This window comes from Pseudoliparis swirei, chromosome 3 (assembly GCF_029220125.1).
Source record: "Pseudoliparis swirei isolate HS2019 ecotype Mariana Trench chromosome 3, NWPU_hadal_v1, whole genome shotgun sequence".
In the NCBI taxonomy this organism is placed as follows: Eukaryota; Metazoa; Chordata; class Actinopteri; order Perciformes; family Liparidae; genus Pseudoliparis; species Pseudoliparis swirei.
The window spans coordinates 20,920,180-20,938,971 of NC_079390.1; the positions used below are offsets into that span (position 1 = coordinate 20,920,180).

The window sequence follows — 18,792 nt, forward strand, 5'->3', positions numbered from 1 at the left end:
TGAAGACTGTTCCTTAGTAAATGTCCCTCACCGGCTTGTTTGGGTTATACTTGAGATCGGATTTCATTTGACACAAACAAAAACAAAGAGTAAATGCAGACAGAAAGGAGGTAAGAAGAGAGGAGACTAATTATTGACCGATGAATAAATAGTGACGAGTGCAACAAGCATTCCTGTCTCGTAAACTTCCTCTTTTTTATTTTTAAAGGCTGCATCACATGCAGTAGTGGAACAAGGACTCGCATCATTTATTGACGTATAAGTAGCAATACAACACGATATAAAAATAGAAATGGTCCAATACAAGTCCTGTGTTCAAATTGTGAGTCATGTTCAGAAATATTGGAATCTAAATGTACTAAAAGTGTTATATTATTTGACCATTTGTTATTGGTGCGTTTCAACATACAAGCAATATTTATTGGAGCTAATTTGATCTCGTACTGCAGGAGTAGGAATATATAAGTACAAATGTTTAATGATTAAAAAATATGAGAATCACGAGGCAGGAACATAACATTCATGTTGCGTAGAAAGGCGGAGAGCCATTTCGCCAGGTGGTTTCCATCCAGTTAATAAGTAAGATAGTATATAATCATACTTGGAGACAATTACTAAGCAACCAAATGCTAAAGTTACCATTTCCCCTTTATAAAAAGTGCTCTAATGTTTAAATATCTGTCGTCAGATGTCTCAAAGTCTAAGTGGAAAACATGGAGGGTTTAGTCAAAGCTCATTTTCTCTTTTCAGCCACACTGCTGTTTACTTTTGATATAAAATCCTTATTTGGGCAGCTCTCTCTCTCTCTCTCTCTCCTTTCTTTCTCTCTCTCTCTCGCGCACTCATAAATGTCAAGACTGTTTCTTTTCTCGAGGGTTGGCACATGTTCAGCTCTGACGGTTCTCCTTCACATGACTGAATATGACCGAGCAGGAGGAGTGACAAAGTATTTCCTCGGCTAAGAATCTCTTATTAAACTTAGTTTAACTGTCAAATGCATCGGCCCAACATCTGACCCCTTCACGTACGTATGAAGGGTATTTTTCTTCTATTTGCCAACAAGCCAAAAACCTGTTTTTTCTTTTCCTGCTCAAGTTAAAAGTGAATCCATTGTTGTCCGTCCTCATTGTTCTCCTTCCTCATGCTTTGTCGAGAGTTGCGAAAACGATCCACGCGGCGCTTCAATCCGTGTCCTCGGCGTGGCGTGCTGTGATCCAAATCTCAACTTAAGATCAGCTTTGCCAAGTGAAATGCATGCATACATATAAATGGGGTAAACTAGGTGAACATCTGTATTGTGAAAGCACTCGCCACTTGAATCATGTGTCGTTTCTCAGAGAGGAAGCATGAATTAAAATCTGGATTCTGAAACTATTAACTGCAACTATTGATTTAACCCTCCTGATGCCTTCGGGTCAATTTGACCCGATTCAATGTTTAATGTCGGTGTTCTTTCGGTAGTCAACAAACAAACATAAAGTACCTCACACTTAAACTTGGAAAACAATATTAATTCTAATAATTTTCTGGAGGTTTTAATTGCTGGGGTCAAATTGATCCCAAGGGTAAAATATGTCAGTAAATATAAAGGTAACAGGAGGGTTAAACATTGAATCGGGTCAAATTGAGGGTTAAGGCAGCCAGTCTGACTCGCCTGTTCCGCTACAGGTAGATTCCCCCCCACTCGCTACAGTGAAATAAAGTCAATGAATAAATTCAAATAAACACCGATTTCTTCCCATGGAGGAGACATGAAAACTATTTTGGTTCAGTAGATTGCCGCTGTGAGTCAGCCGCCCCTTTCTGTAAATCACAGCGCTTACGCAGAACAAAAAAAAATCCACCTGAAAGTGGAAAAGTGAGCAGGACCTGTCCCACCACCGCCCGTGCAAATGATGGCTTTGTCTTTACCTGCGGTTGTGTAAATATCTACCTCTGTAACGCCCTCAGGAGTTGTTGTGTTGGTACCAACAATAGATTTAGCATGCCGGAGGAAAAAAGAAAGTAATTTGTGGCGACACCAGAATGAAGAAGCTTAAGTTCATGCGTAAGCAGCCATTAAAGTTTACACTTTCCGTATTATCAATCTGGTGATGTTGGCTAAACTCATACTGGTTACCAAAGATGGCTGCTTCCCACAGCGTCCACATGTGATTTCAATTGTCAAGTAGGTGGTGAAGCATTTCATTATTAATGCATGTATTCATTTAGATGGCCACATTATTTAGTATTTTTACTAGGGCTGTCAATCGATTGAAAAAAATTAACTAATTAATCGCACATTTTGAAATTCATTAATCGCGCTTAAAAGTTTTTTTCTCTTTTTAAAGACAAAACTTCACACAGAGCTGTGTTTCAAAGAGGCTCCTACATATACAGTGCCAGCGAGGTATTTAATATTGTGAATGATAAATTGTTTCTTCAGTGAAACATCCAGATTAGTAAAAAAAAAGAAGTATATATGAGACCCCATTGGTCCTGTCATCTTTAACATTGGACAGCAGCAGAACCAGTGGCCTTGGTAACTGACTGACATTCAAATACGTTAACCCTCTGGAGGCTGGGGGCATGTTCTCCATTTTACACAAAAATGTAAATTCACCTTTTAAAGGCGTTTTCATATGACACATACCCACGTGTTATACATCAAACATTCCAGAACAATCTTAGCTCTATACAATGAGGCTCATTGTCCGCGCGCAGTGTTCTCTGGTTCTCTGACTGACAGGCTGCTAATGAGCCTCACCTGTGGTGGGAGGTCCTTTGTGATTTACTGAGTGTTCATTGGTTGTTTTTTCCCCAAGATGTTGACAGACAAACGGATTGACCAATCACGGTGAAGGTTTCGTGTGACGAGTTCTTTCCGCGCCGCGTCACCCGACACGTCGCCCCTCCGTTCCTCTGTGTATCAGAGGGGGAGACGGGAGGAAGGAGGAGCAGGAGGAAACCCGACTGATTCGTCCACGAGTTTAAACTGATTTCTGCTCCTTATTTTCGCGGAGAAATAATTGTTTTAAAAACGGAAACAGTGTTAAACCGTACTGCCGCGGTTTGACACTCAGAGGAGTGAAAAAACTTCAACGAACACCGGAAGTAAACAAAATTGCGTTAAAATATTTTAGTGCGTTAACGCCGCCAAATTAATCGCATAGATTAACGCATTAATGCTGACAGCCCTAATTTTTACTATTGTTAGAATTTGATGCATCATATTTTTTTAATATTTTCGATGTGTTGGTGAAGAGCTTTTTCCCCCCCCCCACATCTAAAAAAAAAAAACCCCACAACAGCTCATCCAGAAGAGGAATCCAAGTATGGAATTAACCTCCTCCTCCTCCTCTAACTCTTCCTCCTCTTTGTTTGTTAGGATGAGGTTCTGGCAGTGTCCAGGAAGATGGTTGTGCGGGTGGAGGACCTGGTGGAATGGGCGTGTGCGGAGTCGGCAGGTTGGCGCAGCAGCCTGAAGCCGCCGCCCTGCGGGACCAACGGCCTCCACAAGCCTCTACAGAGCAGCGTCGGAAACGGCAGCGGCGGTAACAACAACAGCAGCGACGGTAACAACGATAGCAGCAACAACAACAACAGCAGCGACCCGCTCAAAGACAAAACTCAGAGTAAGAACATTACTGAAACGTGCCCTGAGGCCCTACAGTTATTGGCTAATATGTGTGGGAGCAGCTTGCCAATAACCTAAAGTTATACAGACATATTGTTCAGTCTATTTATTTGAACAGTTTTTAGTTTCCTGATCATTTGTTATGCTACCGGCAAAGAAACCACTCTCTGGTCTTGTTCCACATCAACAGTCTACCAGAAAAGGGGGAGGGATTATGTCTTTTTAAATGGCTTTTATTGTGAAAGATCTCTGCAGGAATAGATTTAACAATAGCTTAACATACGATTAAAGAACAGAAACGAGTTAAATGCTGACAAAGAGTAAAAGAAGCTGAACTCTGAGCAGCGGAGTGGTGAGTGCCGTTCTGATGGATTCAGTGCGTTGGAGACGGACGTCACGCCGACCGCAGAGGTCCGGTTCAAGCGTCTCGTATCTTCTCCTCTCAGGCGACCTGGTGGAGCGCCAGGGCATCAAAGTGCTCAGCTACCCGCAGTACTGCCGCTTTCGCTCCCTGCAGAGACGCATCCAGGCCGGCGCGAGGGGCCCGGTGCTGCAGGACCTCCACCTGCTGGCCCTGGGAGGCGTGAAGGCGCGGCCCAACACCCGGCTGCTGTTCTGCAGGGACACCTTCAACCACCCGACGCTGGAGAGCGCCGGCTTCTCCTGCCAGTTCAGTGAGTGTTTTGAGTGAAGCCGGTCCTCTGAGCGGTGAGACCGGAGCATGAGCCGCACTGAAGGCATCGAGACTTCGGTTTCCAAGGTCTGAAAAGTTTTAGGCTTCTTTAGCACCTAAAACAAAACGCATTGAATATTTTGGACCTCACAAATATATAATCGTTCCACCTTTTCCCAAAACGGACAATTTGTATTCACACGCTGATATATTTATAATAGGGCTGTGAAACGATTAAAATTTGTAATCGGGTTAATCACAGATTTCTGTGGATTAATCATGATTAATCACATATTACCGATATTCTCGGTATATTTTGTGAGAACATAGAGATTTATGACAAAAGACGGATATATACATTTATACATTCTTCTATACAATGGTGCTGCAACTCAGCAGTTATTTAGCAGTTTTCTTCCATATGGAACATTAATACATCTTCATCCTAAACAGAATGTTTAACCCTCCTGTTACCTTTCGGGTCAATTTGACCCCATTCAATGTTTAATGTCGGTGTTCTTTGGGGTCAATTTGACCCCAGGCTGTTTTTCACTGTGTCAAACTTATAAGAAATATCAACTTTTTTATATATTTAAAGGGCTATTTAGGTAGTCAACAAACAAACATAAAGTACCTCACACTTAAACTTGGGAAGCAATATTAATTCTAATAATTTTCTGTAGGTTTTAATTGCTGGGGTCAAATTGACCCCGAGGGTAAAATATGTTAGTAAATGTAAAGGTAACAGGAGGTTAACCTCTTCCACTCCACTGAGGATGCCGGCGTCCTTAAGCCCCTCCCCTTCCCTTTAAACGGCTTGCTCACTCAGACCACGTCAATAAACATGGGCATGTTTGGTATCCCAGCATTCAACACGTCCTCATCTTTGCAAAGAACATATACATTTTCTTTTATTTCGTAATAATTTTTCACAAGAGGAGCCCTAACACACAATGTCTAAAGTCGCGATCAATGCAGCAAGTCGGGTCTTGCAACATTTCGACGGAGAAAACGTACAGAATACACTTTCTAAGAAGATGTATTAGCGGAAGTACTAGCGGAAGTTAGCAAAGAGCTAGCGGAATCAGAAAAGGTAAAAAGTTTTACAAAAAAACTTTTTTTTGGGTGCGCTGTGGCTTCCCTGACAGTAACGTGTTGAAGCCAGGAGACCGCGCTGTCTTTGCCCGGGCCATGAACACGGTGATTTGCTCCGTTTTTGTTTGACTACATTTTATGAGTAACAGTCATTAACACTACACACCAGAACATATTCTGTGAATATCTATGGCCATGGTGTATATTTTATTACATTGTTTATATATATATATATTGTATATATATATTGTATGTATATATATATATATAGTCTCAAAAAAAGTGTATATTTTATTACATTGTTTTATATATATATATTGCCATGATGTATATTCTATTACATTGTTTTATATATATATTGTTAATACTTTCTTCTTTTTTGTGTGTGGATATTGTATAGTTTATTCTCATTCTTATTCTTTTTTTAGTCTGCTACTGCTGTCGGGTGTTTTGCACATAAGAATTTCACGAACCGATTATACTTGTATAAAAGGGGATGTGACAATAAAAACTTGAAACTTGAAACTTGAAACTTGGGGTGCTAGTGACTTTTCATGGGCGAAGACCGGCATCTGAACTCTGCGGCGACCGCGATCGACATATTGAGCACCCCTGCATTAAAACATTGGTGCAAGTGACTTTTTTTCGTCGATGTGCACACACGCCGGCATCCGGCGAGACGGGGATCGGAGTCGTGTTAACGTGACACGTAGAGACAGAATGACATGCTGCTGGTTCGAGACGACCAACAACAGACGGATTGGAAGCTCATTCTGCGCATGCGTTAAATGCGTTAAAAAAAATAACGAAGTTAAACCTGTAATTTAATTAACTGAGTTAACGCGTTATTTTTCACAGCACTAATTTATAACTATCTTAATTTGTCATTTCTACATTTTGTTTTTCAGTGTTTGATAATTATTGTATAATATGAGTCATAACACGCGTTATAATATATACACATGTGGTCAATGTGAACCTCGCATTTATTTTCAATCCAACATGTTAATACCTTTTTCATGTAGTGTGTGTGAGTATTGGGACTATATTTAATCATTTGATTGTCTTACATTTAAAAAATATTAAAACTTTAGACGCTGTTGATCACGTGGAACATTAGACGTCTCTAGTGCTCAGAAATAATTGGAAAGCACTCTGAACTAAGAGCCTTTTTTTGTGTTCATTCTTCTTCTGCAGGATGTCCGTCCTTCAGTCTTCGAGGGCGACCTCGCAAGAGGAAAACCCGAGACGACAAAGAGTCCTCGAACTCCAGCCAATCAGAGTCCTGGATTGAGAGGATGAAGGTTTGTTTTTATTTTTGTAATGTTCCACATCTGTGTGGCTTTTTTTTTTTTTTTTTACACTTTTATATTCAGTATTTATTTGAGAAACAGATTTTTAGGAAGAAGAAGTTAAATGCTACAGCAACCAGGTTTTTCCCAGCGTCTGCGTAGAATATCTTCTCGGAGGCCAAGCCTTAATGTGAGGGGGAAAACAAACCAGATATAACAACCGCCCTAAAATTAATTAAATGTCCTTGAGCCAGTGTTGTAAAGTAAAACAAATTGCAACATGTTGCATACCAAGAAAGGTGAAGAAAGCACCTTTCAGTCAGAAGCAAAGAAATGCACAATACACAATAAAGTCAGCCTCAGTACTTTGTTTAGTGCTGATTAGTCAAATCTAAACGATGGTTAACACGGTGCCTGCTGAACGCAGCATGTTTGCGTTGTCATTGAGCTCATGTTAGCATTTAGCTCAAAGGACAGGTGTAAGTGGAGGTGTATTTCAGATGATGAAGGAAACTGATAATGACCGTTACCAAAGAGGAGCATTGGTCAGTTTGTCTAAAACACTTCGCTGGAGGTTTTTACTTAAACCAACTCGACGACAGCCTCACATCGACCTCTGAGTTGATCCAAACCCTTATACGTGTGGATCTGTTACCTGGTTTAGTTCAAACCATCCAGCGTCTTTCCTTGTAACGCTCGTCTCCTCTCAGGAGAACGTGATGGGCAGCGTGGAGGTCGGCTGTGAGGGCAGCTGGCTCCCCGACCCTGAAGAGCAGCTGTTCCTGGATCAGCTCTTCGCCTTCATGGAGCGCCTCGGCTCGCCCATCCACAAAGTCCCCAACCTCGGCTTCAAGAAGAGTGAGTCTCACTCGTCTTTCTGTTCTTTATTCTTTCTCTTTTCTCTTTGTCTTTTTTCTTTTCTTTCCGTTTCTCATTTATTTATTCATTTTCTTTTTTCCTTTCTGTCTTATTTCCTCTGTATATTTCTGTCTTTAATTCTTTTGTACTTTTTCTCTTTTAGCCTTCCTTTTAATATCTGTCTTTTCTTTCCTAATGTATTTTTTTCTTTCTCTCTTTGAAAAGGTGCTCTTGACATTTGATAAATTAAAGTTGACGGGTTCAGTTCATCCTTATTATGCTTATAGCTAAATCTGTCAGAAGACATTTATTTTCCACCTTTTCATTTAACCAGAATGGCCCCGTTGAGATAACAAATATGTTTCAAGAAGCCTATAAATATGCCTTTTTTTTTTACACCGTCACCATCTATTATGTTGAGTGCCAAAATATAACAATCTAAATATACATTATGCAAAATATTGCCAACGACCTAGATATTAAATATAGTATTTTATCAGAATGAATATTTAACTGAACTTGATATATATATATGTATGTGTGTATATGTATAGATATATAATATCAAGTTCAAATAAATATTGACAACGACCTAGATATTAAATATAGTATTTGATCAGAATGAATATTTAACTGAACTTGATATGTGTATATATATATATATATATTATCAATTTCAATTAAATATTAATTCTGATAAAATACTATATTTAATATCTAGGTAAATTTGGTTTCTTAACTATAATTTGAATTTAGATAAACTGAAAACAAAAGTTTTTACTCGTGGAGCTGCCGGAAGCTTTTGTGTGTTTGATGATGTCAATATGTGGCAGCTGGAATCCTGATGTGAAGCGGTGCTTCTGCTGCGTTTCCCCCTGAGGTTCAGTACCATTTAATCAGTTCTGATCTGTTTCATCGTATTAATGTCACGGTCGAACCCTAATACTATCAACACTGCAGGGTTTGTTTCATCCGGGTCTTTAAAAGCAGGAGCGAATACCTTTATGCTCCTTTTTTAAGTACTCGGGCAGGTTTTATCAGATCACATTTGTTTAGTCAAATTGAGGGTTTTCTATTTCAGTTGCAATTTGTATCTGCTCAGTTTTCATATTTGCATGCATCATCTGTTTCCACTTGCTTCCAAGTTCAAACATGTCCGCCTTCTCTCTCCTTAGTTGACCTCTTCCTCATGTACTCTGTGGTCAAGCGGCTCGGAGGCTACAAACGAGTGAGTCCCTTCAAGTTATTTCCTTTAATGTAGCCCAGTTAACATTTACTTAGGGGAATAGTTTGATCTTCCGAATTGTTTTCTTGTGGAGAGTTGCATTAGAATATTTAAACCACTCTTATGTCTGAATGCTACATATTGAACTACCATCAGCAGCTAGTTAGCTTAGCATAAAGACAGATTTACACCTTAGAAATACGTGTTTAAAAAATAAAAATAAAAACATTTGTATTAAAATGATGCCATATGTTTAAAAGAAAAACTCATCTTAATTGTGGTTTTAATTATTTCTTCAGCAAAATTATAGACTTATGTTACATAAACTATATAACCTACTGGGGCCTGTCGTAACTACCATACCTCCCAAGAAGAAATTCATGAAATCCATGTCTTGGAGTACCTTTTTTTATTTTATTAACTATCTTTCAACTTAATATTTGTCCCTGCACGATGAAATAGTGGAGTTCTGCCTGAAACATTCAGTGACAATTGGTAATTTCTCAGCGGTTTACATTAAATAAACCCAACAAACCAGCTTCACAATCGATGTGACCGGGCAGACGGGACGGAAACTGGCGGTAAAGTTTCTGCTCGGTGTTCAGTGTTCACAACAAAAGGCTTGTTCAGTGGTTCATGTCTTCCTCTGTACTGAGCTGAGCCTTGTACTGAACAATACTGCATCATACAGCACAGTGTCACAGCCCTAATGACACTCTGTGATGTATGGAAGTGTGTCAACACACTCGACCCACTTACCGAAAGAAAGAAAGTTCAAAATAATTTCCAAACAACACGTTTGTCATTCAAATTAATTTGCATTCGACTAATCCAACAATATGTCCCAGCTGCACTCGCACTTGATTCAACTCGTTTTAATGATGATTACATGTGGAATATCATTTTTAATATCTTTTTTAGATTTGTAATTCTATTTTCTAATAAAAAAAAGTTTACCTTTTCTGCAGGATTTCAGAATTTCAAAGCTGATCGTGTGTGTGTCTGTCTGTCTGTCTCTGTGTGTGTGTGTGTGTGTGTGTGGGGGGGGGGGGTGTGTGTGTGTGTCACAGGTGACATTGGACCGTCTCTGGAAAATCGTCTATAACGAGCTGGGAGGATGTGCCGGCAGCACCAGCGCTGCTACCTGCACCAGGAGACACTACGAGAGGTCAGAAACATTCAACATTAAACCTTCTACAACATCACGAAAATATGAACGAATCCTTCAGGCTAAAACAAAAGGGTCAAAATGTAAAAGTACATGTACACTTGGCATCCTGTAACTGTGTGTGTGTTTGTCTCAGGCTGATGCTTTCTTATGAAGAGCACCTCAGAGCCGGAGGAACAGAATTCAAAGTCCCAGAATCCCCCATGCCTCTGAAACCCAGAGGGATAAGAGGAAGGAAACCATTTCAGAGAGGCAGAAAGCCAGGACCCAAATCCAACGACAAGAAGATGACGCCGCCGCCGACAACAACAACAACAACGATGATGACGACGCCTCCTCCTGCTGCTCCTCCTCCTCCTGCTCCTCCTCCTCCTCCTCCTGCTCCTGCTTCTCGTGCTGTAAGTGGCAGACAGGACACAATAGTTCTTTTTAATATGCTTTTTATGTGTCATGTAAAGACGTTGCTACACATTCAAACTCAAACTAAATTTTCCTCCGGTTCTTTTTTCCCTTGCTGCCATTTTGCACCGCACACATTTTCATCCAGAAATGTGTTTTTACCATCTTGGGCTCTTTAACTCGGGTCTTAAAGAAACACCGTGACGCCAGGACTCTAAATGAGTTTCCAAACGATATCGCAACGTACCTTTTTAAAACAGGTCAGGGGTCATATTCACAAAACATCCTGAATAAAAGTAGCTCCTAAGAAGCAGTTATGCAATGTTTTGGAATAATTATGGAATAATGACTTTATGGATGGATGGTGGCGAGCACAACACCGCGCCTCTGGAAATATAATCATCGCTGATTACCTCATAAGTCCTCAGCTGTCCAGAATGCTCCTCAGACCCCGATTAGTTTGGCAGGATATGAAGTAAACAACAACACAGGTTTAATTAAATTTTAAAAAATGGTTTCTTGGCCATCGCTGGATTTCCAGGTAAAGTGTCTGCTGTGGTTCATGAAGGACGACCCGGTTAAAGTTTGAGCATCTTTTTAGGGCAACTGTGAAAAGCATCACACACTTTAAAGCTCAACTTAACAAGTGAGTATTTTCTTGTGTCTTTTCAATCAAACGTGCTCTCAGCAGCTTCGTGAGAACGTTTTAAGAGGATGCTGGTTCTTAGGAATTTAGCCGAGATCCTTTGTGAATACGTCCCCAATATAGAAAACAAGGGCGACGCATTGAAACGGCCTGCGGCACTGTTGGTAAACTCAATAAACTTCATCTGAACACGGCAGCAACATTTACAGAATACACAAAATACAACAGCGCAACGACGGCGAAAGACAGAAAACACACACACAAACGACAACGACATCCTTAAAGACGTAAACAAATCCAGCGAAGGCCGAAAGGCACGACGCACGAGCTCTGACCTCCGTCTCTCCGAGTAGATCGTGAACCCGACCGTCGCCGTGGCGACGAAGAGGGGCCGAGGCCGGCCGCCGGGCACGCGCAACAAGGCCACGCTGCTCGCTCAGGCCAAGCTGGTGGCGCAGCAGCACGCCAAAGCCAAGGCGACGGCCGAGTGTCAGCAGCCGGGTCCTCTGCTCCCTGTCCGACGGGAGCCCGGTGGACCGACCCCCAGCAGCACGCACAGGGTAACGCCTCAAACCCCATTTACACTCCGTCAAATGATATTTCATCCATTCCACATTCTACCGTTTTGAAATTATCGCCACCGGTCAGCACGATGTGAACTACACCGGAAATATGATAATAGTGCGATTGTGATTCATATACACTACCGATCAAAAGTTTGGGGTCATCCAGACAATTTGGTGTCTTCCATGATTACTCACTTTTATTTATCAAATGAATTGAAAATTGAAGAGAAAATATAGTCAAGACATTGACAAGGTTAGAAATAATGATTAATATTTGAAGTATTAATTTTGTTCTTCAAACTTCAAGCTCAAAGGAAGGACAGTTATAGATTATATCACCAGCATAACTGTTTTCAGCTGTGCTAACATAATTGCACAAGGGTTTTCTAATCAGACATTAGTCTTCTAAGGCGATTAGCAAACACAATGTACCATTAGAACACTGGAGTGATAGTTGATGGAAATGGGCCTCTATACACCTATGGAGATATTTCATTAGAAACCAGACGTTTCCACCTAGAATAGTCATTTACCACATTAACAATGTATAGAGTGTATTTTTGATTTATGTTATCTTTATTGAAAAAACAGTGCTTTTCTTTGAAAAATAAAGACATTTCTAAGTGACTCCAAACTTTTGAACGGTAGTGTATTTTCATCTGGTTTAGTGAAACGTATCGAGGCAGCAGAGCGTTCAGAGCGATGCGCGGTGGATCCAGTCGGTCCTGTTGGTTTAAAGACTTTTATGAGTTAAAGTTATAGGATGCACGGCTTGTTGCTAGTAGGGACCAGCCTACTTTTACATCTAATACACACACAGTGATGATGATATTTATCTCCTGTGATCAAATGCGAAGAGCAACAAACGCCGTCAAGCTGTTTCCTGTAGATGTGTTAGTATCAGCATCGCATCATCATGATTATTTGCACGTTGAAGCCTTTTTAAAAGCAGATTCATACATGTTAATAAACACCATCCATGACTCTCTTGCTCTTCTTCTCTCCTCCCTCCCTGCAGCCCATCCTCCCGATGCTCCCTGTCAACATGCCCCTCACCCCCGACCTCTCCCCCATGTCCGCCCCCTTCCTCCCCTTCCTGGCGAAACCAAAGGAGCTGAAGCCGGACCGGGGGGAGCGCGCGGCGGCCGCTCCGGGAGCGCTCCTCTCCACTCTGCCCCGTCACTTCGTGGGGGCGTCCATCGGCGGCTTCAGCCCCATCAAAGGCGTCTGTCCTCTGGACGTCTTCCGGAGCAGCATCGGCCTCCAGAGGGGGCCGGAGAGCCCCGCCCTGACGCCTCAGGACCCCACCCAGCACCACCCGACCATCTACACACTCCAGCCCAAAAGCGGGAGCCCGAATACGCCTCATCCTAGCGGGGACCAGCTGCAGCCTCAGCCCCACCCGCAGCACAACCACTGCTCGGGGTGCAACGGGGACGAGGCGGCCCAGAGAGGAGGCATTCGGGACGCCAGGAGCCGGCCCCCTCTGCCCCCCCTCCGGGTCCTGCCTCTGAACCTGGACTGCAGCGTCCAGGTGTGCCAGCTGATGAGGACTCGCCTGGGCTCGTCTCAGTTCCAGACCTTCACCCGCCGGCTGTCCGAGGCTCTGTCCCAGGACCTGAGCGCCAAGCCCCCGTGCTCCCCCATCACCCCTCCCCCCGAGCAGGCGCTGCCTCTCAACCTCAGCAAACGCCTCACGGCTAAGAGACCCGGCGCAGAGGGACCGGAGCCCAGTCTGGCGGCGCTCAACGGGGGCGCGGATCAACCGCCGTCCAAAAGACCCAGACCCGGCTCCACGGAGCCGGTCGAGGGCTTCGGCCCGGGGGGCCGCTCGAGCTCCGGGGGAGGAGAGCAGGATGTCGAGATGGAGAACCAGGAAGAACCCGCGGACCTGAGCTCTCCGAGCAGGATCAGGGCCTTCCTGCTCGGGCTGCCGCCCTTCCAGGTGAAATTCGAGGACGATCTGAACGGGACGAGGTTCGGGAGATTTCTCCCGCCGGTATCCATGGCGGAAACCCAGAGGACCGCGACCGGAGAGGGAGGAGCGGCATTAAAGAAAGACGGCAAGGAGGAGGTGGTTGGAATGGAGCGACGCGAAACTGAGATGAGCAACAAACTCCAGAAGTTCGAGAAGGAGGAGCAAGAGGCCGCCCACCTCTCCGGTCCAGCAGAGCTGCAGAGAGCCGGACACCCCAACACGGACACACACTGTTTTTAGCGTCGCTCCCCCTGTTGATATTAACATTTTACCATCAGAAAACTGTCCGATGAACTGGGGATTCGACGGATTTGGGATGTGGAACTCGTATCCAGCGTGGGTCTCGGTGCCGGCTCAGGTTAACCTGAACATGTGGAGCAGGGAAGTTCCTCTCCGCTTCACATTTGAGAACAATTGAACACTTTTTTTTGTCTCCATGTTGTTGTTTTTTTTCCTCACCTTTAAAATATTTTTCTTTAAGCTCACGTCGTCGATCGAACTTTGCAGAGAAACGACGACGCTGAGAATCACGACAATCACACATCGGCTTCTCTTTCCGTCTGTTGATTTCCGTCTCTCTTTTAAAGGTAAAAAGGAAAAGAACCGGAGAGGTGAGCCGGTGACTCCGACACAAACACCGCCACGACCTCCAGAACACTAACTCCCCTATTCAACGCTTCGGTGGAACATTGAATAAGATCCATGTGACTTAAAAATACTAAATATCTATGCGTGATGCTATGCATCAAGACTTCATAAGTTAGCATCGAGAGTATACTGTAGTTTCTTAGTTTAATTTTTAAAATTGTACTCTACTTCCGTCGAGATATATATATATACATATAGATATATATATATATAGTTATTTTCTGATAAAGTGTCTCGATGTTATCCGGAGCTCCTCAAGTCTTCACATTATAGCCCGTTAGGTGAAGCCTCTCTGTCGTCCTGCTCGTTAGATGAGATTATATCAACGTACACATATGTGCCTTAAACACACGGCGTTAAAGAGATCCCTTGATGTTGGACCCGCCGCTCCTCGGGGGGGGGGGGTCTTTGGAACGGATGCGGATACGACGCCCGAGGTTCTGTTACTTTTCCACGCAAGAAGCCAAAGTCGTCAAACGTCGAGCGTCGTCTTCAATGTTTAGCGGCCGTACTTGTCTGAATGAAACCGGGTCAAGTCCAGAAGTGTCGAGCTCTGACGCGGTGCCGCCGACGCGTTGCACACGGCACTAACGCGCGAGGCGTCGTCGTCTCGCCTTCGTCACGACCGCGTGTTCGACCGATGTCGGGTCGGCACCGGTGGGAGGAATGTGTGGAGATCAAACGCGTAGCCCAAACATTCAGACGACCTCCGATTTTTTTTTTCTCTCAAAGAATTCAAAGTGTCTTTTCCTTGAATTTTTCGATAACGTAAAATATCAAAATGCAATCTGGAGACGTCCCGACGTCGCCGAGCGCTCCCCTCCCCCCCCCGTGACGAGATCTGCAATTAGCATTCGACTTATTGATATCACGAAAAGGTGGAGATTGTTATTTCATTTTGTTCTGTGAATAGTTTGTTACTTTATAACTTGAAGTGAGTACGTCGTGGCCATTTTAGGAGGTTACGTACCACAGCGGCCTCCTGGAGCCAGTCTGTGTGCTACGCTAGGCTAGGCTAGGCTAAGCTAGGCTCATTTTATATTTAGCGTGCGATCATGAGGGGCATCAATCTTCTCCAAATCCAGGCAGGAAAGTGAAAAGGCTGCGTTGCTTTAAGAGATCGGATCTTTCCTCGTACATCCAGACGCAGGTCGTACGTAAACGCCCGGTGACAAAATGATAAAAATGAAACCGTAAAGCATTCACCAAAGAACGAGTTGCCGCTCTCCCCCCCCACTTTAAACCGACCTAGTGCTCCTTCCTCCTCGTCTTCATTCATCTCAAGTGCCAACGCAAAAAAGAAAACGCATCTCGTGACAAAGCGAACCCCGTGGAGCTGCAGGAGGAACGTCTCCGCATGTCAAGGTATCCCTTTGACCTTTGACCTCCGCCTTCCACTCGTCTCGGTTGGTTTCACATTTGCACACCTACTGTACACGCGTCTTCATTTGGGTTTATTCGCCTCCATATTTATGTTTGCCATGTTTTTATTTCATCTTTCTGCCATGTTTTTGTTTGTTTTTCATTTAGTAGCGGTATCAACCGCGACACCGGAATTACCTGGTGCTGTTTATTCTTAGTTATGTAACCATGTTGTTGTTGTTGTTTTTAATGGTTAAAGCTGCAAATAATGTTTTATCCCAGCAAGTCATTGGATGTCGACTTCCGTCTCAAACTTATTTTCTTCCCCCTGCGTTTGAAACCAGTTTTTTTTTTTTTTTAATTCTCACGGCAGATTTATTTAGTCCAGAGAAAATATTTTAGAGAACTAACATTTTAACGACGACGAGACTTGTAGTGAAAATATTTGCTGTTTTTATTCCGCCTTGTTGGCTTCGTGTGAGACGGATGTGAATTGTTTTGTGGTTTTGAATGCATGAGAAGAGAAATGTATCCTCTGTAGATCACACCAAAGCACATGTAACTCCACCACCTGTTTTTATAACGTTCTCATTATGCTGAAGGGCGAGTTGTCATTCATACTTCAGGATCTTATTGTCATTCTTTTTTTAACAAGAAGAAGATTAAATACTTCTCATCTGTGATGTTGTTTCATCCATGCGGTCAAACGTTGACGCCTCTCACAATACGCCCGGTCGTCTCGCAGCTGGACTCGTCGTCGGGGGAGGCGACCACGTGCGTTTCTGAGCGCGCTCAGTCTGACCTGTACGTCTGCGGCTGAAGATCAAAGGGTTTGTAATCCGCTCCCAGCGTCCACGCTCGACCGCTGGGCGGGCGGACACTCGGGGGCGGAAATGCAGCACCAGCGAAGAAGAACGGCATGTTTTTTAATTTGTTTGTATGTTTTATCTGTCTTGTTGGTTAAAATACGGAGGACGGCCCACACTTTAGGTTTTTTCCTCAGTTGTAAAGTGCCGGATGCCTTTTTAAAATATATAATCTTTAAGTCTTTACATCGGGACGACTTTTCCCCGGGCCCAGTTGCACAAATATAAAACCGTAAGTCCTGTCAAAAATGTTTAAGATAATTCTTTTTTTGAATGTTTTTTGAGCTTCTGGTTAATTTCTTTGATCTCCATCGCAGTACCACGAGTGTCCACTGGGACAATGTGCCGGCTAGCTCTCATTACGGCTACAGGGCGGTTGGGACTTTCCCAAGAAACTGGCTCAAACGTGTCTTTCAAGCTCCTTCGTGAAATGAATTGTCTCCATATATATATTATATTATAATATATCTATATAATAATATAGATATATTATAATATATATATAGCTGTCTGAAAGTGCTCTCCGTTCTCCACATTTCAACGACTCGTTGCCTCTCGCCCTTCGAGGCTTTTACTCTTTTTCTTTTAGACGACACTGTGCAAACGAGTCGATTTCATGTCGAACGCTCTCCTCCGCTGGGAGCTTCCCAGTCCAACCACAGCTCCACGAGGACCAGTTTGATGTCCCAGTCCGACGCCCCTCAACATCATGTTGCCTAACTTGGTTTACCCCCCCCCCCCCCCCCCCTGCATGTTCATTTCTTTATGTTGATAACTACAGATCTTCTAGACTAAAAGCAGTATGAGAGTCGAATAGTTTTTCTTCTTTTGGTTATTTTATCTTACGTTTGTAACTGTTTCTTTAGGTATGATTTCTTTCTTTTGATAAAGTTAAAGATTTAACTGTTTACATTTTGTTATGCATGTTCAAACTGATTTGTTCTATCCAGTGTTTTGCACACTACTTCAGCATCGCTCTTGAACGCCACCACTCATTTATGTAAAGTACTTTTTTTATTTATTTAAATGAAGTGCCTGATATTTGAAAGTGAACATTGTCTCGCCTTCACGCCACGCTCCACGGCTCCCGGTGGCCTGCGATGTTTTCTTGACCCCTTTTTGTTTTGAAGCGCCACGCTGACCTGGACCTTCAGGACTCGACGCCTCGAGGCCGGCGGAGAGCTCGGCGATGCGGTTTCATCGGGCGAGCAGCGTTCCCCGAAGATAAATGATCAAAGTAAAGGTGCTCTATGCGACATTTTAACATCTGTGAATTGATGAAGAGTAACGTCGTAACCCGGACAGATTTCTACACTCCAAAACCAGGGAATTTGACATTTTTTGCGTTAAAGAAATTACCTATTATTGAATTTATTCAAATCAATTTCTTCTTTTAACGATAGAAAGTGAGTAAATATGGAAAATGTCCATCACACAAATAAAATGGTCTTATTCTGTCCGGCCAACAAGTCGAGTGAAAAGTAAAATGTAGAAAGGTTTCATGGAAAATGTGTGAACTTTTTTCCAACCTGTAAAAGTGAGACGTTATAAATGACGCATGTTGCACCTTTTTTTCCCATAAACTGTTGGATGTTCAGCACCAATGAATGTTTCAGTCGCTTCTCGTGATCTGTGTTATCGCTCGACTCAATTTCCTCATTTTATTTCTTTTCCACCTCGAAAACAAAAGATGAACTTTAATAAGTCGGTCTCTTGTTTAGTTTTTTCTCGCGGAGTGTGTTGAACTTTTTGAAGAGAACGGCCACTCGCTGGTGTCCTCGGTCACGTGATCTGTTGCATTCGTGTGATTGGATGATTGCAGATCTGCAGCACAAAAGTCCAGTTCCATATTTTAGTTTCTGAAAGCGGTGAACAGCCGGCAGTGTCGGGTACCTTTCCATTTTAACACTGTATATTTATAATAAAATTAATCCGTTATTAAAACCTGGGTGGGTTTTAGTGTTGAGATTTTTCTGAACAATATTGGGTTCATTTCTTCTCCCACGTGAACAGTTTCATGCCGTGTTCTCGCAACAGATTTTGAGAAGCACGTAGAGCATTTGAAATGATGTAAAACATGTTAAATTATGAGAAAAGTCTTTTTTTAAAGTCACTTTCAAGAGTTTTTATGGCGGAAACAATGTTTAGATAAATAAATGTTTAGAATTTTTTTTAAATGTTACTAGAAAAAAATGGTTTAATGTAAGAACTGTTATAAGGTTAAATTAGTAATTTGGAAATCCAATTATATATGGTAAATTATAGAGCCATACTATACAAATTGTCAACAAATGATATTAGAAAAGTAAAAAATGTGCACAATTATATGAGAAATGTAATAACTAAGTTGTACTACAAGTCATAGTTCATTATTAGATAGTTAAGATGAGATCTGGTGTT

The 18,792-nt window shown here is 42.6% G+C and overlaps 1 protein-coding gene across 1 annotated transcript in view; it reads left to right on the plus strand.

The window, feature by feature from the left end:
* The window catches only part of zgc:77151 (uncharacterized protein LOC337153 homolog), a 35,086-nt gene extending 16,746 nt beyond the window's left edge, over positions 1-18,340 (plus strand). The window contains exons 4-12 of the mRNA XM_056440162.1: positions 3,368-3,614; positions 4,063-4,290; positions 6,582-6,688; positions 7,387-7,534; positions 8,710-8,762; positions 9,830-9,927; positions 10,064-10,325; positions 11,326-11,532; positions 12,557-18,340. Coding sequence (XP_056296137.1) covers positions 3,368-3,614; positions 4,063-4,290; positions 6,582-6,688; positions 7,387-7,534; positions 8,710-8,762; positions 9,830-9,927; positions 10,064-10,325; positions 11,326-11,532; positions 12,557-13,756 — 2,550 coding nt within the window. The 3' untranslated portion in view covers positions 13,757-18,340. The remainder of the gene's footprint in view (positions 1-3,367; positions 3,615-4,062; positions 4,291-6,581; positions 6,689-7,386; positions 7,535-8,709; positions 8,763-9,829; positions 9,928-10,063; positions 10,326-11,325; positions 11,533-12,556) is intronic.
* Positions 18,341-18,792: the final 452 nt, after the last annotated feature.